Source organism: Pelmatolapia mariae, linkage group LG6 (genome assembly GCF_036321145.2).
Source record: "Pelmatolapia mariae isolate MD_Pm_ZW linkage group LG6, Pm_UMD_F_2, whole genome shotgun sequence".
In the NCBI taxonomy this organism is placed as follows: Eukaryota; Metazoa; Chordata; class Actinopteri; order Cichliformes; family Cichlidae; genus Pelmatolapia; species Pelmatolapia mariae.
Genome location: NC_086232.1, coordinates 33,805,271 through 33,827,986, shown reverse-complemented (window position 1 = coordinate 33,827,986; position 22,716 = coordinate 33,805,271). Strand labels below are relative to the sequence as shown.

Genomic DNA, 22,716 nt, shown 5'->3' with positions numbered 1-22,716 from the left:
CCGACAATGATCATTACATCTATGCCACAGCGTGCGCCTATCTGAGTTTGCACTGAAAATATTGAAACAGTTAAAGATTGGTTTATTAAAAAACACATGCAAGTCCATTGCAAACTAATATTACTCATAATTCAAAAAGTTGATGTGACTGTAAAAAACAAAACAAAAACTAAAAGCAGATTTGGAATCATCCTCAAAAACTGGTTTAGAAAAGTGTGTTGTGGTTTCTGATGATTACAAAAAGATTTTTTTTGTTGACCTTTGTAATCAATAGATTAGCCCCATTTCCAACTCAGTAACTGTGGGTTTTCTTATGTCTATACAGGAAGAGAGCAAATGAGCACACTATTGGAGAACGCCATTAGTGGTAAATCTATGGGGACTCTAATCAAACAGCCCTATGGCTGCGGAGAACAGAACATGGCTCGCATGACCTTGCCTGTTATTGCAACCATGTATTTGGACAAAACAAATCAGTGGGAGTTTGTGGGCTTTGAAAAGCGTAACAAAGCTCTTCAGCACATAACAAAAGGTAGCTTAACACACAGAGGCATGCAGACAAGCTCTCCAAAATGATATCAAATCAGCAAATTTCAGTCAAGTGTTGACTGGTAATTAATGAAATGTTTTGCCTTTGGTTTTGTCCAGGTTATGCAACTGAACTTACTTATCGAAAGCAAGATGGCTCTTTTGAAGTCTTCGCCAACCACGATGGCAGCACCTGGTGAGTCAGCAAAACTCCAAAATGATTGTTAGATAATGGATGTATTGTTTTAGGGAAAAATAAATAATCCAGAGGTGCTCATGTTCTCTCTTCTGTAAGGTTGACTGCCTACGTTGCCAAGGTTTTTGCAATGGCTTATGACCTGATCAGAGTGGATAAAAATGTGATCTGTGATGCCATCAAGTTTCTCATCCTGAACACGCAGCAACCTGACGGCATGTTTAAAGAAGTTGGATATGTGTACAGTCAATCGATGCGTGTGAGTTTCCTAATTTTAATAAAATAATTTATTAAATTTGGTTGTATACAAAAATGAAATGTTTAACTTTGTATATGTGTATGTGTAGAGTGATCTGTTAGGAAGAGATTCAGATGCTTCCATGACAGCCTTCTGCCTGATTGCTATGCAGGAGTCTCGTGAAATTTGCAGGTCCTCTGTTAATGTGAGTATATAACTACATATACTGTTCATCCACTAGATAAAAAGAAATACATTGTGTGAATAAAAAATTAAACTGACTTTTCTATATAATTTGCAAATACATTGGAGAACAGCATCCCACTGGCATTAGGAAAGTTATATCAAAGACCATATACTGTCACGGTTCTGGGTTGGTTCGACCCAGTATTTTGAGTTCTGATGTTTGGTTTATTTTTGAATGATTGTTGTGGTTTTCGGGTGCTATGAGTATTATTATTATTATTATTAGATTTCTAGGTTTCTGTTTATTCATGTTTTAGGATTTGTTCTTTGGTTGTGTCTCACGTTTATTATAGTTCAGGTTCCATGTGTTATATTCAGTCTGTCTTTCATTGTCGAGTCGGCGTCCTTGTGTAGTGATTTCTTGTTTCCTGTTTTATTGTTAAGGTCTGCGTCTCATGTGAGTGTGTTCACTTTACCTCCCTTGTCTCATCTCGTTAATTACTCCCAGCTGTGTCCCCCACCTGTGTGTAATCTCCCTGTGTTTCTCTGTGTATTTAAGTCGTGTCTTCTGTTGTAGTAGTCGCTGGTCCATCTGTGTATCCACCATGTCCCATTCGTGTGTTCTCCCTGCTGTCACCATCTTGTACCGTCGTCTACCTTGCTTCATGTTTGAGTTCCGGTTCGTATTCAGTAGTTTAGTTGTTTCCATTATAGTTTAGTGTGATCTCTGTTTGCCGTTTTTCCACTTGTGCATTGTGCTCAATAAACCACCTTCACTCCTCCACGACTGCCTGCGATTGGATCCTCCTTTATTTTTCCACACGGCTCACTCCACTCACCGTGACATATACTATATCTGGATGTGATATTTGCATCTATGTCTCATTGAGCTTCTGGATTTATCTTATGTATTTCATTTGGTGTCTGTGCTTCATGTGCAGAGTTTACCAAACAGTATTAATAAAGCGGTGGCCTACCTGGAGAAGCGTCTACCCAGCCTCACTAACCCTTATTCTGTTGCAATGACATCTTATGCCCTGGCTAATGAAAACAAACTGAACAAGGAGATCCTCTTCAAGTTCATCACTTCAGGTGGTTTCACACAGTTGTTCTAAACATAAGATTAAATTAGTGTATTTATGCTTTTGGGATCCAGTTATGTTTGAGGATGACTTTGTCATCAGTCGAGTTCATCCCAAACAAGGTATACCAATGTGATCAAAAAGTTTCAAATTCTGCAGATAAAAATCAAAAACTTTGATTTTAATTTTAAAAAAGATATCCTTACCAAAGATATTTAGAAGTACACAGGCACTTCTGCACTGCCCTGAACATGGCTCTATTTTAACAGTATTTTAACAGATAGTGAACCATATTCACAGTGTAAAAACCTGTGAATGTGGGCAAAAAATGCTAATTATGACTGAGCTCATCTGAGGTGTCAACTATGAGATGATCCCCAGTATGACTCTTGAGTAAGTTTGAGTTTGATATTTACTCTCTGTTTAACTTTGAGGTCTGCGTAAAAACTGCAAGTTCAAGCAATCTTTGGTTTACAAAGATTATAAATTTTAATTTGATTTATTCTTATTATACATATGGCATTATGTAGCGACAGAGCAGTTGAGTCAAATTCATATCCAGGGGAATTTGCAGCTCTCACTTGCCTATTTGTTAAATGAAAATGCCTCCTGGTCAATTCCATCTACTAGTTAAAATCAAACAACTAAAAACAAAGGCTCTTGGGAGACAGAAAAATAGATACAGCAGATACAGCTCTCAAAACTGAGAGAAATGTGGAATCTTTCTACTTAGTGCCTTTGTGTGCTTCAAGATTTTGTTAACACAACAATAACTAACAATAATAATAGTAATAATAAAACGAAATATATGTATTTGTAAAACTTCTTTGTAATTGTATGTATGGATCCTCCACAGACAGAACCCACTGGCAAGTACGTGATGAACTTTATTACACACTGGAGGCCACAGCTTATGCTCTGCTCGCACTTATCAGGGCTGAGGTGAGCAAATCCCACTTACACTGAAAATACAACAAAGGCGTAATTCAACTCAAACCCCTCAAAACAAACTGGGACCATGACATAAACAAGTAAAGTTGATAAAGGCCAATACTAATGTTAGCTAACATGTAACACTTTTCAGTCTTGATTGGCTTAAATGACTTGGTGATTTTTATTTTTTTACATTGTCTTGAACAATAGTTGGCTTAGTTTTTCTGAAGGTCTTTCAAAATTGTTTTTTTTTATTTAGTTTAGCTTTTTTATTCACATAGGTTAATAATCAGCATGTAATAGGCTCATAGTAACAATGCTACATGCTTTAGTTTAGCTAAAAAAAAAAACCCTCATCATTTTAGTTTTGAGTGTTTTGATAAAATTGGCTGTTGGCTACAAAAATGGGGCCCATCTGATGCAAATGCAAATTTCTTCAATATTTGGGATTTCTTTTTTGATTGAGTTTTTATTGGGGAGGTTAAATTTTCTGACTAACAATGGCACAAGATGTAGAGTCAGCAGAGAGACTAAACATAGTCTTGTTATCAGGGACAAGAATTTGTTGTTCCGGAGCCGCATGAGAAAGGGAGATGATTGTTTGAGTTAGTGCAGACAACTGCATCAATTTCGCAGTTGTTCTTAATGTCCATCACTGGTCGCCAGGTCTATCTATTTATGTGCTATCTATTTATTTATGTTCCCACAAAATTGAAGCCTCTTCTATCATAGTGCGCCTATACATTCTGCATGTGCAACTTCTCTTACTTCTATTATTAATCCTTGTGTAGTGTTTATTTTTTAGATGTTTATTTCATCCCAGTTACAAGCCATATGAACAGCAAACATGGTTAATTTTTTCCCTTTACCTTTGTTAGATCACATTTATGAATTAATGTGTTTCTCGATTTTTTTTTTTATAAAATGTTATAAAAAAAACAAAAATTTTATGGATGGAATCTGGGATGAAAAGCTCAAATGAAGACTTGATGTCCTGCACATGAGTAACTGCCAGCCGTGTTGGCCCTGGTTGCATCCTTATCACATTAGCAGCTCTGCAGGGTGGCACATTTCTTGGGCAAGAAGATTATTCAATTTCACCATTTTTTGACATCCATATTTCTTCACTTGCTGTCTGGTGGGCTTGTTCTGGTCCTGGAGCTGGCTGCTGATGGGGTACTCATCTTCGTTTTGTTACTAAATGGTGCTCAACCTCATCCTCTACTTCAAAGTCACTGTCAGACTCTGAATTTTCAGAAATGTGATCCTCATATTCTGAAACCTCTTCCTCGGCATCATCATCAGAAGCTCCTCTCTCTTCCAAAATCAATTGCAGCTTTTGGCCATCTTGATCAATTGTGATAAGGAACCACACTGGCAAAGTCTTATTTACAGTATTATGCCCCTAATTTGCAGGTGGGACAGGGTATGAGAAAGTAAAATTTGGATCCTTCAAGAAAGAGGTCTTGATGCATTCTCAATCATCCAGGAAAGTAAATCTCCAAAAGTTGATTCTGTTCATCTGGATGTAGCGTTTTGTGGGAGAAACGTTTCGTCACTCATCCAAGTGACTTCTTCAGTCTCAGCTGACTGCAGGTTTCCCCAATCTTATAAACAGTACATTTGCATAATGACTGAAACCAGCCCAGTGAAGGAACAATGGGCTGGGAGGTCAGTTCCTTAATCTTAATTATGCAAATTCTCATGACCATTGGTCACCAATCACTGACCAAAACCCACTGATCAAAGACCACTGATCAATGGCCATGAGCACCATTCACAGAGAGTTGGGGAATGGCTGCAATCACAGCATTGTAAGATGGCGAAAGATGTACCCTTAGGCCCCCTCCTCGATTCAGAGATGGTCTTTCCCTTTTCACGTAAATGGCCTCCTTGACTCCGCGCTCAAACCAGCGTTCCTCCCTGTCCAGGATGTGTACATCCTCATCCTTGAAAGAGTGTCCACTGGCCTGTAGGTGTAAATAGACTGCAGAGTCCTGGCCTGACGAGGTAGCTCTTCTGTGTTGTGCCATCTGCTTCGCCAGAGGTTATTTGGTTTCCCCGATGTATAAATCCTGGCAATCCTCCTGGCACTTAACAGCGTACACTATGTTACTTTGTTTGTGTCGGGGGACCCGATCCTTGGGGTGGACCAATTTTTGGCGCAGCATGTTTTGGGGTTTAAAAGCCACAGAGACCCGGTGTTTAGAAAAAATGCGTCTCAACTGCTCCGATACTCCTGACACATATGGGATCACTACAGGTTTTCGCTTGGGCAGCAGTTGTCCTTCTCTCCTGGATCGGCTGGAGCTTTCTTTAGGTGCCTTTCCAGCTTTGACAAAAGTCCAGCTGGGATAACCACACTTACTCAGGGCCTTCTTGATGTGCTGTTCTTCTGCCTCCCTGGCCGCTGTGTCAGTGGGGATGGTGTTCGCTCTGTGTTGTAGCGTCCTGATGACACCCAGTTTGTGCTCCAGTGGATGATGAGAGTCAAACCTTAGATACTGATCCATATGCGTAGGTTTAGGGTACATGTCAGCTTTTAGATGTCCCCCATTACTGATGGAAATCTCAGTCTAAGAAGGCTAACCTGCCACTTTTCATATCCTCCCTGGTGAATTTGATGTGTCGGTCCACCGAGTTAATGTGATCCGTGAATTGTGGTACGTCCTGAGATTTAATTTTCACCCAGGTGTCATTCACATATCTGAACCAATGGCTTGGTGGTGTTTCAGGGTAGGATAGCAAAGCCCTCTTTTCCACTTCTTCCATGTACAAATTGGCCACGATGGGTGAAACTGGGGAGCCCATGGCACACCCATGTTTCTGCCTGTAGAACTGACCCTTGTATGTGAAGTAGGTGGAATGAAGACACAGTTCCAAAAGCAAACACACTTGGTCGATGCCGAGAGTGGTCCTGTTGCTGAGGTTGGGGTCATCCTGTAATCTCTTACGGACTACCTCCAACGCTTCTGAGACTGGGATGCAAGTGAAGAGAGATGTAACGTCATACGAGACCATGGTTTCATCTGCCTCCATAATGACATCTCTCACTTTCTCAACAAAATCCAGGGTGTTCTGGATGTGGTGTTCAGAGCTGCCCACCAGCGGGTTGAGGATCGAAGCCAGAAACTTGGAGATGTTATAGGTGACAGAGTTGATCGTGCAGACAATCGGTCTTAAAGGTGCACACTGTTTATGTATTTTCGGTAAACCATACAGACTTGGTGTAGACTCCCCTGGGTACAACCTGTGGTATGAGGTCCGGTGGATAGCCTTGTCTTGTTCTAACTGCTTCAGACAGTCTATCACCCTCTTCCACACTGTAACCACTTCCTGGGTCTCGTTTCAGGGGCTCATAAGTATTTTCATCACTGAGTAGTGACAAAATTTTCTCATGATAGTCTTTCTGGTTTAGCAATACTGTGCACCTACCCTTGTCTGCGGGAAGGATGATAATGTTGTTGTCATCACTAAGTGATGTGAGTGCCTTCCTCTTCTCCATGGTGATGTTGGATGCTGGGGGCTTTGCATTGCTGAGACAGGCCGAAACTTTCGTCTGTAGTTGATCTGCTTCCACTTTTGCAATATTGTTGTTACGAATTGCTGTTTCTGTGGCTGTGATCAGCTCCACTAGTGGGATTTTGCATCGGTGTGACAGCAAAATTCAACCCTTTAGCAAGGATGTTTTTCTCTGTTTGGGTGAGCTGTCTGTCAGACAAATTCTTCACCCACTTGTCCACATCCTCGGTGTCGCATCCTTGTCTCTTCTGGCCACTGAGGACACTCTCTGTATTTTGCGGTGGTTTCCGACGTACAACAAGTAAGTCAAACTTCCTTTGTTGCCTGGTCTTAGACTTCTTGTGTTGTGCTAGACGAGCCTTCTCAGTAAAATCAAACACAAAACACGCTGCGCCAAAAATTGGTCCACCCCAAGGATCGGGTCCCCCGACACAAACAGAGTAACATAGTGTATGCTGTTAAGTGCCAGGAGGATTGCCAGGATCTATACATCGGGGAAACCAAACAACCTCTGGCAAAGTGGATGGCACAACACAGAAGAGCTACCTCGTCAGGCCAGGACTCTGCAGTCTATTTACACCTACAGGCCAGTGGACACTCTTTGCAGGATGAGGATGTACACATCCTGGACAGGGAGGAACGCTGGTTTGAGCGCGGAGTCAAGGAGGCCATTTACGTGAAAAGGGAAAGACCATCTCTGAATCGAGGAGTGGGCCTAAGGGTACATCTTTCACCGTCTTACAATGCTATGATTGCAGCCATTCCCCAACTCTCTGTGAATGGTGCTCATGGCCATTGATCAGTGGTCTTTGATCAGTGGGTTTTGGTCAGTGGTTGTTGATCAATGGTCATGAGAATTTGCATAATTAAGATTAAGGAACTGACCTCCCAGCCCATTGTTCTGTCAGTGGGCTGGTTTCAGTCATTATGCAAATGTACTGTTTATAAGATTGGGGAAACCTGCAGTCAGCTGAGACTGAAGAAGTCACTTGGATGAGTGATGAAACGTTTCTCCCACAAAACACTACGTCCAGATGAACAGAATCAACTTTTGGAGGCTTCAAGAAAGAGAGTAATATGTGCGAGATGTAAGAGCAGACAGTGGTGATAGTTGAATTTTCAGTAATGTTGCAACTTGGAGCGGGAAGGGAAGAAAACACTATCAGCAGCACTAGAAAGGAGGAACACAGAGTGTGGGAACATAGGACCTACACTTTCAACACTTTTATTAGACCTGGGTCCAGTGGACCCGAACACCTCGTATCTAATGTAAATGCGTGGGGGGAGGTACAGTATGCGGTCATTGAAAATTTCTTTGGATTTATGTTCTTCACAGAAAATAAGCCAAAGCCAATGAATAACTGAAAACGGGTCTCACAGACCCGAACACCATACAAGGGTTAAACATGGCCATGAATTCTACTGTTTGTTTGTTTAATGATTCAAACAAACATTTTTTCCATGACTGCGGGATATGTCTTCTGACTTAGTTGTTTATGTTCTGTTATTAAAGGCCTATGAGGAAGCCACACCTATTGTGAGATGGCTTGGCCAATACCAACAGGGAGATGGAGGTTATGGGTCAACTCAGGTAAAACAAAAATCCCTCTGACAGTTTATTATGTGTCTGTGAAGCAAAACCTTGCCTATTCTTTTTTGTCAGTAAAGAAAGACTCAGTCTTATGTGTATATTCTTCTTCAGGCTACCATAATGGTGTACCAGGCAAGTTCAGAGTACTGGATCAATGCTAAAGAACCAGAATATAATGTGGATGTAGACATCCTGCTACCCGGCAGAACAAAGACTGACAAGTACAGCTTCAACAAGGAAAATCATTTTACCACGAGAACATCAAAGGTGAGCCGGGCATCTTGTGCAAACAAATAAGTGTAGTGGTGAGTTTGGGATTTGGGAATGGGGAAGAGAAAACTTCAGCTTTCGTTTCACCAAAAGAATTGCTGGAGAAAAATGAAATTGAGGTTAAATGGGACATGAAGCAAAAACTAGTTCTGAACTTGCATGAGCCAGTTATCATCATAGAGGTAACAACAATTTGGCGGCGAGTGAAGGTACAAGCCCTGCATGTTGATGAGGATACTGGAACCAGGTTTGAGAGCTGAAGCCCAGAAAAATCCAAAGCGCCACTGGAAGGTGGGCCCAGTAAGAACACTTGACTGATATTTCCAGCTTAGAAAACAGAGAAAGAAGGAAAATCCAGACTGCACAGATCATGACAGTACAGTCTACAAAGACAATGTTACAAATCTTGGCCAGTTTGCTGCTGTAACTAAAGTTATTTTAATATCTGTTAGCTGGAGCTGAGCTTAGTGTCCCTACCACTCATGTTGAGCTGTTTTTGCATCAGTGAAACCAAATGTATAGCTAAACTTCAGGCTTATCATCAATTCATAATCATTTACTTATACATTGAGTTATTCACTTTTGCAGACCTATAAACCTGAGTGTTTAGTTGTAAGTTTTAGATGTTATTGTTGTTTTTCCACAACCCGTCCCACTCTGTATCCCACACACTGAACTCCCTCTGCCAGTGGAAAGCCAAAGTTTTTAGTGGGGAGTTAGTTTTTAGTGGGCAATGTTTATCAAATCTACCTGCTAGGAGGATCGTTGGGAACAAGAATTTTAATAAATAAAATAAAATACAAATAAAATACAAATAAAATACAAAGATTAATAAAATTGTGATTTTCATTGAAAAATGAATTTAAAAAAGATTAAAAAGAAGAAAGGATAATGTGGCATAACATGATTATGTCATGTACGCTTATTTATATTTCTATTAATTTTTTTTCTCAATATTTTTAACCATTTTGAATATTTTGAATCTCAACAGTTCCCTGCTATAAACAAGGATATACAGGTGAATGCCACAGGAAAAGGAGAAGCAGTTTTAAAGGTAAATATGGCACTCATTCATGTAATTACATGTGCTGCGTACATTTTTAACAGCTTTGTAGACGTTTAGCTTTACTATTACAATTTACAATTTGAAAAAAGGGGTCCTTGTTAAAAGAAATATAGTTTTTTTTAATAAATGCACATCTAAAGAAAGATAAACTCATTTTTAGTTTAAAATGAAGAATTCAGGGTTGTTGACGGGTATTTAAGGTTCATTAGCAAACATTAGTACTGCTCTTTATGGACTCTCTACTTATTACCAACTACAGTTTGCTAAAAATGTATCTTTGAATGAGAAAAATGCTGAACACTTGAAATACTATAAAAAGAGATGGAGATCAGCGAAATACTTGCTCCTTAAAGTGTTAAAGGATGAAGCTTTCATTAGAAATCTATTTCTACACTCAAGTGAGCTCAGTTTAATAACTTATTCCTCAAATCACATTACCACCTCAGTCCAATGCAAGTAAGATCTTTCTCCCATTTTCAGATCATGTCGCTGTATTACGCTCTGCCTAAGGTATTAGAGAAGGACTGTGAGTTGTTCAACCTGTCTGTGCAGATTGTCCCAGGTAAATTTCAATCTCCATCTCTCGCTGTTGTTGTTGGTATATATGGGTGTCTGTCGGTCTTTTTTGTATTTTGCTCATCAAATGCATTGCTTTTGCAGAGAAACTAGATGAAGACGAGAAGATATATAAGCTGACAATAGAGGTTTTGTAAGTACTTCCAAATTGGACTGTCTTGAACAGCACATTCAAATAAATTGCTATGCATTTTGTTTTAACCAATCTATTTGTTGCCTATGCAGGTTTAAAGAGGAGCGCAATGCATCCATGTCAATTATAGATGTTGGTTTGCCAACTGGATTCACATTTGACAAAAATGACTTGGATGCTGTAAGAGCTTAAAAGGACACAAGTATATGAAGCAAGAATGCACAATAACTAATTATTTGTACTAACCAGTTACTTTTAAATTCTGTGTGCAGTTGTCTAAAAGCCACTCCAGGATCATTTCAAGATATGAAAGCAATACGGATCTTTCAGAACGGGGCTCGCTCATCATTTACCTAAACAAGGTAAGATTGTCTGTATGGTTTCTTTCTGAAATTCAGATGACTTATGTTTGTGTTTCACTTGTGACTGATGAGTTGCTTTTTATTTATATAATCATAGACATACTTCACTACTAAACGTGCTAGATATACTTCAAAGAGCTTTAATTTTAACCCCATTTTCTCAAGTATACCATCATTAAAGGGTCAATCCAGCCTAATAGCAAAGTCTGCTATTCAGTATGTTTTTTTAGTTGTGTTTTGCACTACCTACACATATTTTACCTTTGTGGGACACCTCTCCACAGATTAGTAGTGTACAGCCAGAGATAATCACTTTCAGGATCCATTCAACTATGGAAGCAAGCTTCTTGCAGCCAACTGCAGTGTCCGTCTATGAATACAATAACAGTGAGTCTCTAAAATCTCAGACAAATATAACAGTTCCCAAAAACATGATGAGAATTTTATGGTTTTCTTGGTCAAGAAAGACTTTAATATATCTAAGATATATATACACACACACACACACACACACACACACACACACACACACACACACACACACATTAGCTGGTGTGAAAACAAAGTATTTTTTCAACATCTTCTTTTCTTGCAGAGAAACCTTGTGTGAAATTCTATCACCCTGAACGGAAAAATGCAGAACTAATGAGACTGTGTAGAGGAAGAAAGGAATGTGTATGTGCAGAAGGTAAATAATATTATCACACTATCTACTTATATATTTATTCCGTTTGAAACTTAAAGAAACAGTCAGTGACAAAAAACATTAACACTTACCTTGAAAGATGCAACCTTGATTGATGGTTTGTGTGTAGCAGAGCATCACATGCTGCAGACAGCAGAATAGTAGCTATTAATTTCTTTTAGTCCTTTGTCAATCACAACAAATTGTTGTGCCATTTTAAGAGGCTCAAAAGTAATTAGACAACTGGATTCTTTCCACGGTTAAGAAAAACTCCTTCACATTATGGCACTCATATCATTGTCTAGTCTACTATCAAGAGATCCCCCTGAGTAAAAACCTCTGGTTACACTCAAATTAGACTTTGACAGAAAACCTCTAAAAGCCTGCACAGTCCTGAAAAAAAATGGAAAGATGAAACCAAGCTCATGATTAGAAGCATTCCAGATCATCTCTCAAACATTAACCCAATGTTATGGCATTAGCATGTATTGCTGGCAGTGGATTCTGGTTACTAATATTTATTACGGTGGCCCCTAGAGACAAAGCACGTACAAACTCCAAAACACTTGCAAACTCCAAAACACTTGCAAACTCCAAAGCACTTGCAAACTCCAAAACTCCAAAGCACTTGCAAACTCCAAAACACTTGCAAACTCCAAAACACTTGCAAACTCCAAAGCACTTGCAAACTCCAAAACACTTGCAAACTCCAAAGCACTTGCAAACTCCAAAGCACTTGCAAACTTCAAAACACTTGCAAACTCCAAAGCACTTGCAAACTCCAAAACATTTGCAAACTCCAAAGCACTTGCAAACTTCAAAGCACTTGCAAACTCCAAAGCACTTGCAAACTCCAAAACACTTGCAAACCCCAAAACACAACGGAAGTGCTCCAGGACGCTAGGGGCAGTGTTGAGCTTTTGTTACCTAGTAACTACACAAGCCATGAAGTACCAATGACCGGATTTGGGCTGTAGGCCGCATTTTAAGGCCGATTACGTCACAGCGACACGACGAAGGCTGTCCCAATTCAAAGGCTGCTCCAAATGCGGCCCTCAAATGCGTCCTTAATTTCCCTGAATTTTAAGGATGGGTCGGTGTAGCCTTCATGGCCCAACATACCCCAGATTTCATAGCGCGGCGGTGGTGTGGATAATTTTGCCGAAAAACGGCGGAAGCGGAGCGGCCGAAGAGTAAACTTTCAGAAGTAAGTACTGAATATTATGTCACTTATTTATGCGCAAATGTTTTTATAATGAAGAACATTAAAACATTACTGTTGGACACATGTCGGGAAAGTTATGTGACATTAGCTTGGTTTTAAAGCCTTTACTTAAAAATATTCGCCGTTCAATGGTCGACCTTAGTCTTACAGAGATGTGATGATTTCATGGATAATTAAAGTCAGTCATATATCCACAAACACAACAAGCTGAAAGTCAGTGATGCTGCTCGGTTTGCAGTCCTGAATATGACGGCACAAGCAGGATTCACTGCACTGTTAATGTCAGCTATGTTTTATTGTTGCCTCTGTTTGGTGGTGTCGAGCCAAACGGACTTTAACGTGTGTTTGAACGAGCTGACGGTTCACTCGTTAAGCTGAAAGAAAGATGCTTTAATCACAGGAGTCACACATGTGTCCACTGGACCATCTGGGAACTCTTCTTGTTTAGCACTCGTAATAACACAAACGCTAAATCTTCCTTCTCTGTGTTGTTTTGTAGCAGTGTATACACCTGAGACTGTCACCTGTCTGTCTGTCCTGCACTCTCTCTCTGTTTCTTTCTCTCTGATTGTAGAATAAAAGTATGAACATGTGTTTATAAGTTACACTTGTGTTTGAATCCTGCAGCTTATCACACATTTGATTTCCTTGTGTGACAACTGCAAGTGTCCAGAGTGAGGACAGACTGAGGGACCCACTGCTGCACATCATCTGTGAGGCTTTGCACCCCTGATGATCCACCAGGACAAACTCAGCAGTGTGTGAGGAAGAGGAGGAGGAAGAGCCAGCAGCAGCTGACAGATTGAGAGAATAGACAGACTGTTCCCTGTTTGTGAAGGACTGGTAGAAAAGTTTAACATAACTAATGTCTGTCCTGAATCAGTCTTATTAGGTAATGTTCAAATAATGTTATCATCCCAGTGTTTTCAGTGTGGGAGAAAGTACTCAGGGCCTTCAAGTTACACACTATGAAAGGCAGCAACAAGTTTAATGTTCAGAAACCTAAAGTATGTATCAGCAGCAGAATGGAGCTAAAAATAAATGTTTGTTTCAGTTCTATGAAGCTTTGAGTATTTTGGATTAGTAGCACTGCTGTGTTTGTTGCATCATATTGCTGTAATTGTTTGTATGCTTTATATATTCTGAGGTAAGTTGATCTATAGTGTTACATCATATTCTATAAGGATGTTATGTGTTTGTAGACTTTCTGCCCAGTTTGACCCATTTAGCAGAAGTCAGCCTGTTTAAGGCTCTGATATCTATTCTGTATGACTTAAAGCAGTAATGACATGGTCTGATTTTGTCACCCAATAAAGGAATATTTCATATATCAGTCTACTCTTCATTTTATCAGAAACACAGCTCGTACATTTTATTTTTATAAATATATGTAAGCAATGAGCCAAATTTAGTAATGCCAACATACTGAAGGAACAACATTTGTCTCTTATATATGATACACCTATATATATATATATATATATATGTATGTATATGCACTGTCAAAGATACTTGTCTTTGAGTGAAGATTTAAGGTGATAAGACATATAAATAACTGCAACTTGAATCTGTAAGCTCAGTATTTAACACAGAGTTCATGTTAACTGCCGTAATAACTAATAATGATTAATATAATAACTATAATATTGGCCATATAATATTTACATTACCAAAGTGATATGACTTTAGTCTCATGAACAACATTAGCAAATTGTTATTTACTAACTAATCTTAAATGACTGTTCAGTACAGAAATGAAGCCCAAAAATCATGTTTTACTGTCCTGTGGTCTCAGCCTCAGATACTTATCAAATCACACAAAGCTCTTGTAGAACAAACAAACAAATGAACAAAATATGTTCTCTTTCATTTCTGTCAAACCAAGTTGTATGACACGTTTCCAGCGGTTAGTATCATGGTTGCTAGGCAACCTGGGAAGCGCGTCGGTCATTGGTACTTTATGGCTTGTGTAGTTACTAGGTAACAAAAGCTCAACACTGCCCCTAGCGTCCTGGAGCACTTCCGTTGTGTTTTGGGATTTGCAAGTGTTTTGGAGTTTGCAAGTGCTTTGGAGTTTGCAAGTGTTTTGGAGTTTGCAAGTGCTTTGGAGTTTGCAAGTGTTTTGGAGTTTGCAAGTGCTTTGGAGTTTGCAAGTGTTTTGGAGTTTGCAAGTGCTTTGGAGTTTGCAAGTGCTTTGGATTTTGCAAGTGCTTTGGAGTTTGCAAGTGTTTTGGAGTTTGTACGTGCTTTGTCTCTAGGGGCCACCGTAATTTATTGATAAGTGATTATATAAGTAGTAGGATGAATTCCAAATTGTATGAGGCTACACTATCTGTTCTAATTCAGCCAAATTCTTGAAAAATGCTTGAACAGTAGGGCTGGTTATCCTCACTAATTTTTATAACTGATTCGATTCAGATTCACTAGGTCCCAATTAGGTTTGATCCCTGATTCGATTTGATTCCATTTCATTGTGACTCTTTCAGTCAGAAATATTATGCTTCTGATCATTTATCAGTACATATCCATATTTTTATATCAATGCATAAAAACAAAGCTGACACTTGTGGGACTTCAACAGAGGTGTAAACATCACAGCAGATGCATTTGTGTCAAAGTAACTGAGGATAAAACACAGAAAAACAGGAAAGGAGATTTGCCTGGCCTGGCCTGGCTTTTTATAGCAGATAACCTGCCTTGAAAATATCCGGCAGTCAATCAAAAATGGAAGAAATCCATGAATCAACATATGAACATTACCTGATGCTGCTGAAGTGAAGCAGAGCAAAGTTACAGAGGTTTTTTAGAGACATTAGTTTTCCAATTTGGCATAATCTGTGAAAGTTTAAATTTCTTCGGTATCCATTTGATCAGAGGTGGCAACAAGCTGTAAATGTCCAGAACTTCAGGGAACTGTCTAACAAAATAGTGGTGTCCATTGCATGTGCACGATAAGAATGGGCTACATGCATCACATTAGATTGATAAGAAATATTTAACCTGTCAGAGATGATTAGAAGTGATGATTATTAAATCTCCAACTCTTCTACATATGTCACAGTAACTTCTGAATAAATAACGAGTCATGGACAAATGAGTGAACAATGAAACAAAATACAGAAAAAGTTATAACTTTTATATTTTATAAGTTTTAAAGACAACAACAATAATAATAATGATATTAATAACAACAATAATGATATTAATGTTAATGATAATATTAATGATACAATTTGTTGGTGCCTTTTACAACACTCATCTTACACCACACAATTACAATGTTGAAAGAAAATCAACATCTAGGAATAATATGAACAGCTGAACGCATTCACATCTGCTCAGTCATTCGAGTCATCGCTTGTGAATTTACTTTGGACCAATGCTGTATTTCCAGAGAATTGCAGTTTTCAGAGAAAGAATGAAGTCAGCAATGAAGATCGCATTACAAAGGCCTGTGAAGTTGCACATGATGGCAGTATAGATTTTGGTAAGAGAGATTTGTTAATGAAAAAGTGAGAAAACAAGCAAATGGTTTAATGATCTACCACTTGTTTCTTCTCAGTTTACAAAGTGAGAGTGGAAGAGTTGGAACCCTATTGGTCCACTGACTTTTACAGAGTGCAGATTCTTGAAGTCATCAAGGAAGGTGGGTGTTAATTTCCTTTTTTTTAAAAATGATTTTCTATCAAGCTATGCAGTTTATAGGTAGACATAAAGCGCACATATATGTATATATATATATATATATATATACATATAAAAAACACCCATCTCGCCCCTGCGGGCGGTTTTATCCTTCAAGCTCGGGTCCTCTACCAGAGGCCTGGGAGCTTGAGGGTCCTGCGCAGTATCTTAGCTGTTCCCAGGACAGCTATATATATATATATATATATATATATATGTGTATATATATATGTGTATATATATATATATATATATATATATATATATATATATATATATATATAAGAAGGAACACGAGAAGCTGGAGAAATACCAAGGGCTCAGAGAAGAGCTCGAGAGGATGTGGAGGGTGAAGGTAACGGTGGTCCCCATGGTAATCGGAGCACTAGGTGCGGTGACTCCCAAGCTAGGTGAGTGGCTCCAGCAGATCCCGGGAACAACATTGGAGATCTCTGTCCAGAAGAGCGCAGTCCTGGGAACAGCTAAGATACTGCGCAGGACCCTCAAGCTCCCAGGCCTCTGGTAGAGGGCCCGAGCTTGAAGGATAAACCGCCCGCAGGGGCGAGATGGGTGTTTTTTTTTTTTTTTATGTGTGTGTGTGTGTGTGTGTATATATAAGTATATGTATATATATATATGTATATGTGTGTGTGTATATATATATATATATATATGTATATGTGTGTGTATATATATATATATATATATATATATATTAGGGGTGCAACAATACACAAAATTCACGGTTCGGTTCGATATTTTTTTGATACAAAAAAATGTTCATGCCTTTTTAATTTGTCATTTATTAAAATTACAAATATATATATTTTAACTCAAAAGTACAGTTTTTAAATGTAATGTTGCTGAAACAACAAAATAATTAAAAAAAATTAATCTATCTGATCGAGAAATCCCTCATCTTTGGAAAAGAGAGTTTATTACAGAGACATGGCTCTTTCCAAAATAAAAGCTATGCTATACGCTTCTTCTGGGGTATACTCTCAGCAGCATATTAAACATATCAGGTCCCCATAAGGAGAATCATGTGCTAACGGCTGTCTAAATGACTCGGGTAAAGTTTGTAGCATGCGTGCTTGTTGTTTTTGTCTGCTTCCACTTGTCTTTGCACTAAGATGATGTCGGAGTAAATGTGCAGTCATATTCGTTGTGTTCCCACTAGTGCTGTCAGCGTTAATCTGAAATGACGTTAACGCCACAACACGGCAAATCTCCGTTAACAAGCTACCGCGGATCGCCCGGTGCGTGGGGCTGGACAGCGTCAACACGTTAACGAGCTAACTGCGTTACCCATGTAACTGAGCATTGCGTGGCACATCCGACATACTGTTTTACTTTTGTCCATGACGCGCTTACCTTCAGGGTCATACTTCACATGAAGACCAAAATAGTTCCAAAGGCCATATCTGAATGAGGGTGGGGGAGGTTCAATTTGCCATGTTGCGACGAGCTTAGCTTCTGTCTTGCTAGCTTGCGCCGCGCTCAGTGGACAGTGCAGCCTAGGCAGAGTAGTCGAACGCAGATCCACTGAGCTCTCAACACAGACAGCATCGTCAGAAGAAAAGTTGATAAAATAAATTAAAAATTTTGTATTGTTCGATACACATGCCTACCGAACCGAAAGCACTGTATCGAACGGTTCAATATCGATACGAGTATCGTTGCACCACAGGTCCTTCTCAAAAAATTAGCATATTGTGATAAAGTTCATTATTTCCTGTAATGTAACTGATAAACATTAGACTTTCATATATTTTAGATTCATTACACACAACTGAAGTAGTTCAAGCCTTTCATTGTTTTAATATTGATGATTTTGGCATACATAACTCATGAAAACCCAAAATTCCTGTCTCAAAAAATTAGCATATTTCATCCGACCAATAAAAGAAAAGTGTTTTTAATACAAAAAAACTCAACCTTCAAATAATTATGTTCAGTTATGCACTCAATACTTGGTCGGGAATCCTTTTGCAGAAATGACTGCTTCAATGCGGCGTGGCATGGAGGCAATCAGCCTGTGGCACTGCTGAGGTGTTATGGAGGCCCAGGATGCTTCGATAGCGGCCTTAAGCTCATCCAGAGTGTTGGGTCTTGCGTCTCTCAACTTTCTCTTCACAATATCCCACAGATTCACTATGGGGTTCAGGTCAGGAGAGTTGGCAGGCCAATTGAGCACAGTAATACCATGGTCAGTAAACCATTTACCAGTGGTTTTGGCACTGTGAGCAGGTGCCAGGTCATGCTGAAAAATGAAATCTTCATCTCCATAAAGCTTTTCAGCAGATGGAAGCATGAAGTGCTCCAAAATCTCCTGATAGCTAGCTGCATTGACCCTGCCCTTGATAAAACACAGTGGACCAACACCGGCAGCTGACATGGCACCCCAGACCATCACTGACTGTGGGTACTTGACGCTGGACTTCAGGCATTTTGGCATTCCCCTCTCCCCAGTCTTCCTCCAGACTCTGGCACCTTGATTTCCGAATGACATGCAAAAGAAATTTCTTTCTGTGTCTTACCCTCTTGCTTGAGGGTGTCAATGATGGCCTTCTGGACAGCAGTCAGGTCGGCAGTCTTACCCATGATTGCGGTTTTGAGTAATGAACCAGGCTGGGAGTTTTTAAAAGCCTCAGGAATCTTTTGCAGGTGTTTAGAGTTAATTCGTTGATTCAGATGGTTAGGTTAATAGCTCGTTTAGAGAACCTTTTCATGATATGCTAATTTTTTGAGATAGGAATTTTGGGTTTTCATGAGTTATGTATGCCAAAATCATCAATATTAAAACAATGAAAGGCTTGAACTACTTCAGTTGTGTGTAATGAATCTAAATTATATGAAAGTCTAATGTTTATCAGTACATTACAGGAAATAATGAACTTTATCACAATATGCTAATTTTTTGAGAAGGACCTGTATATGTATATATATATATATATATATATATATATGTATATATATATGTATATATATATGTATATATATATATATATATATATATATATATATGTATTTATGTAAATTTCACAGATCTTATTTCTTCTCAGTAAAAGAATTTCAGGAAAAAAATCTTTTTTCTTCTACTTTGTCTTCTAACTGCAGGAAATACCGATGTTGGTCCAGAAGGTCAACCACGCACATTCCTTAGCTCTCAGCACTGCAGAGAGGCTCAGGGTCTAACAGCAAGTAAAACCTATCTTATCATGGGCACATCCAAAGACATTTACAAAGATGATGAAAAAAGAATGTGAGTTTTTATATATGTGCATGTGTGTGGATCTTGTGCATTTCTTTTTTTAAACTCTTTTATTGAGAAAGTACATTAGACAATAGCAGTAGTATGACTTTCTATATTGCTTTTGCGTTCACATTTTTAACTTTTAGTTATAAGAACAGAGAAGAAAAACAAATAAAAAAACAAAACAAACAAACAAACAAAAACCTGTTGGAACTTGGGTGAGGGGTAGCAGGGTAGCCAAGTTACCATCACAATATTAGCATGAGTATTTGAATCAGTGCACCAGCATAAAAAGTGGCAAGGCCCATAGAAAATCATACCTCACAGGCTCAACATATTCTGTCCACTTAGACCAGGGGTGTCCAACTCCAGGCCTCAAGGGCTGGTGTTGGACTGCCCTGACTTAGACCATATTCTGTAGAAGGTATCCCTCTGCACTTTGAAAAAGAATGACAGTTTTTCCATTGTATAGGTCTCTTGTATAGACTATATCCAGTCTTCAGTCATTGGTGGGTCAGGCTTGAGCCATTTACTTGTGAGGGCCTTTTTACTCACTGCCAGTAGCACATACAGAGGTTTTCTATCATTAGAGTTCCGTTTATTCACTGGTATGTTACACAGAAATATGGTTTCAAAGGTTAAAGGAAAATTGAATGGCTGAATGGCTACCCTGATGTACCCCTGAGCAAGGTACCATCCCTACACACTGCTCCCTGGGCGCCCAATGGCTGCCCACTGCTTCACTGAGTGAATAGGTTAAATGCAGAGAGGAATTTCCCCACGGGGAACAATAAAGTATATATGTTATTAATAAAGTTTTTGTATTGCATTTGATACATTGGGCATTTTTGGCAACATTTTGTTAACAACAATGTTAATTTTAGACAAAAAAAGAGTTTTGTCCATAACATTTTGAAATGGTGGCAAGTATTGATCATGTTTATGAGATCAAGTTCTCCAAAACTCTTGTATCAAATATGATACAAAAGGGTATTATAGAAAGATTTTTTTTTCTCATGTCCACTGCATATATATCATCTGTTTCTTTTTTAAATTTTATTATATCAGATTTAATATCAGCATTCAGCATCACAGAATGTAGATGTTGCAGATCTAACAATTTCTCTTCCAAGTGATGACGTTTTTCCCAACTTGATTTTTTCAGGTAGGAGGATATACTATTTATTTTCCCTCTAATCAGTGCCTTCAGTTTGCAACATATTATTCCCTGTGACACCTCCTCATTCTGGTTATGATCTAAATAAATCTCTATTTCTTTTTTCAAACTCTCTTTTTTTATAAATGTTTTTTTTATTAGTTTTTTTCTGTTTTCACAAATAGTACATAATTGCATAACATAATAAAGTGTACAATTCAAAACCAAAAAATAAATAAATAAAATAAAAAACAAACAAAAAACAAAAACAAATAAACAAAACAGAACAAAAACAAACAAATAAACAGACTTCAAACTCTCTTTAACATATGGGTAATTTAGAATGTTTGTGTTCAACCTCCATAAGGTAGATCAATTTTTCCTGTTCAGGCAGATATCAACATAAATCAGATTATGATCTGAAATGGTACAGGGACGTATATCACATCTTTTAATTCTAAATAGATCATTCTTAGATAAAAAAAAAAATATTGAAAGTCACCACCGCATATAAAAGTTCCCAACAAGTTAAGATGCTTAGATCTGCCTATACAAGGACCAGTCGCTGCCCATGGGAATATATACGTTTAAGAGACTGGTCATAGTACCCTCAGTTTTACCCGTTATCATTATATGTCTACCTTCCTTGTCTTTATACTCCAATATATCTTCATAAGATCGTTTTATTAACCTACTACTTATCTAAGTTGCAGCCCCTATAGTTTTTATACACAGTTTGATGGGCTCCCCGCTCACCCTAGTAAACATTGAGCATAGAACACATGAAAAAGTTAGCATCAAAGAGGAACAAAAATCAAACTGAGGTCCTAACTTCCAAGGTAAAGGTCCCTGAGATGGACCCTGCTTCACCTCCAAAGGCAGCATCTTCATCAGCCTGTGAAGGAGGTCCTTGATGGCTAAGGTCTCACCATAGAAACTACCTCTGAGAAAACCTTATTTATTTATTATGCACCATAAACCGAATATAATAGTCTTAAGTATTGAAAACGAAAACAGAGTGGGTAAATCTCAATTTCCTGAGGATGAAGGCGCTCTCCTCCTGAAGGCTCTGAGTTTTTCTTTGTAGCCAGGGTCCCGCTTCTTGTTCGCCATGCCGCTCCCTGGTTCTCTGCCCACCAAATTGAATTAAACTAAAACCAATTTGCACCAATCCTTTCCTTTTCTGTATTGTATGAAATAAATCCCAAAAAAACAAGCAAGGTAGATTTAAGGTTCAATCAAAAGTGATCATGTTGCTGCTCATAGTGTTACAATACATATGAAATTTCTGACTTTTTAAACTTGCCTGTGTGAAGACCCAATGTTTTTGTTTTTTTCCTCTCGCTTTGCTTTGCTCAGATACCAGTATGTGCTTGGCGAGAGAACTTGGATTGAGTACTGGCCCACACCTGCCGAGTGCCAGACTAGGGAATATCGTTCTACCTGTTTGGGAATAGAGGACCTGGTCGAGGTATACAAAATCCATGGATGTCCAAAGAAGTGAACCTGAGAACTACATGGAATTCTACTTTTTGTTTTGAATTTACAAAATTTACAATTCTGATATGGGATGAAAAAGTCATAATATTGCAACAGAACTGTTAATTAAAATGTGCATAATTGTGCTAATTGAAAGTGGAATTTAAGTTAAATACAGGTCAGTGTGGATTAAAGTCTATCATGGGATAAAACAATGCAATAAACACGATAAACTGAAGAAACAAACCTTACCTAATAATATGATCTTCAGCTCTTTAGATGCTAGTGTAATAAGTAGTTCTACTAGCACATGCTACCTTTGTTAACAATACTGAATTTTGCTTCTTTATTTTCTCTCAAGCAGTTAATAAACATGAGCTTGATATGAAATGATGTTCATTGTTTGAGTTAACAATGTGCTACCTATTGATTTTACACATTCCATATTCATGCAGATCTTGCATTCTTGCAATGAGTTGTGCACCTACTCTTACAAGATAACAAATTCAAAACATTGTCTGATTTTTATTACATCGGGAATAGGATCA

At 38.5% G+C, this 22,716-nt stretch overlaps 1 protein-coding gene across 1 annotated transcript in view; it reads left to right on the top strand.

Moving 5' to 3' along the window:
• Nucleotides 1-22,409, top strand: part of LOC134629775 (complement C3-like) — a 40,667-nt gene extending 18,258 nt beyond the window's left edge. Inside the window, exons 25-43 of the mRNA XM_063477292.1 lie at nucleotides 326-532; nucleotides 649-724; nucleotides 824-983; nucleotides 1,072-1,167; nucleotides 2,090-2,240; nucleotides 3,087-3,172; nucleotides 8,199-8,276; nucleotides 8,388-8,543; nucleotides 9,538-9,600; nucleotides 10,093-10,174; nucleotides 10,273-10,321; nucleotides 10,414-10,501; nucleotides 10,594-10,683; nucleotides 10,968-11,070; nucleotides 11,279-11,371; nucleotides 15,988-16,080; nucleotides 16,156-16,239; nucleotides 19,398-19,542; nucleotides 22,049-22,409. Of these exons, the coding sequence (XP_063333362.1) occupies nucleotides 326-532; nucleotides 649-724; nucleotides 824-983; nucleotides 1,072-1,167; nucleotides 2,090-2,240; nucleotides 3,087-3,172; nucleotides 8,199-8,276; nucleotides 8,388-8,543; nucleotides 9,538-9,600; nucleotides 10,093-10,174; nucleotides 10,273-10,321; nucleotides 10,414-10,501; nucleotides 10,594-10,683; nucleotides 10,968-11,070; nucleotides 11,279-11,371; nucleotides 15,988-16,080; nucleotides 16,156-16,239; nucleotides 19,398-19,542; nucleotides 22,049-22,193 (2,045 nt within the window). The 3' untranslated portion in view covers nucleotides 22,194-22,409. The remainder of the gene's footprint in view (nucleotides 1-325; nucleotides 533-648; nucleotides 725-823; nucleotides 984-1,071; nucleotides 1,168-2,089; nucleotides 2,241-3,086; nucleotides 3,173-8,198; nucleotides 8,277-8,387; nucleotides 8,544-9,537; nucleotides 9,601-10,092; nucleotides 10,175-10,272; nucleotides 10,322-10,413; nucleotides 10,502-10,593; nucleotides 10,684-10,967; nucleotides 11,071-11,278; nucleotides 11,372-15,987; nucleotides 16,081-16,155; nucleotides 16,240-19,397; nucleotides 19,543-22,048) is intronic.
• The last annotated feature ends 307 nt before the right edge of the window (nucleotides 22,410-22,716 follow it).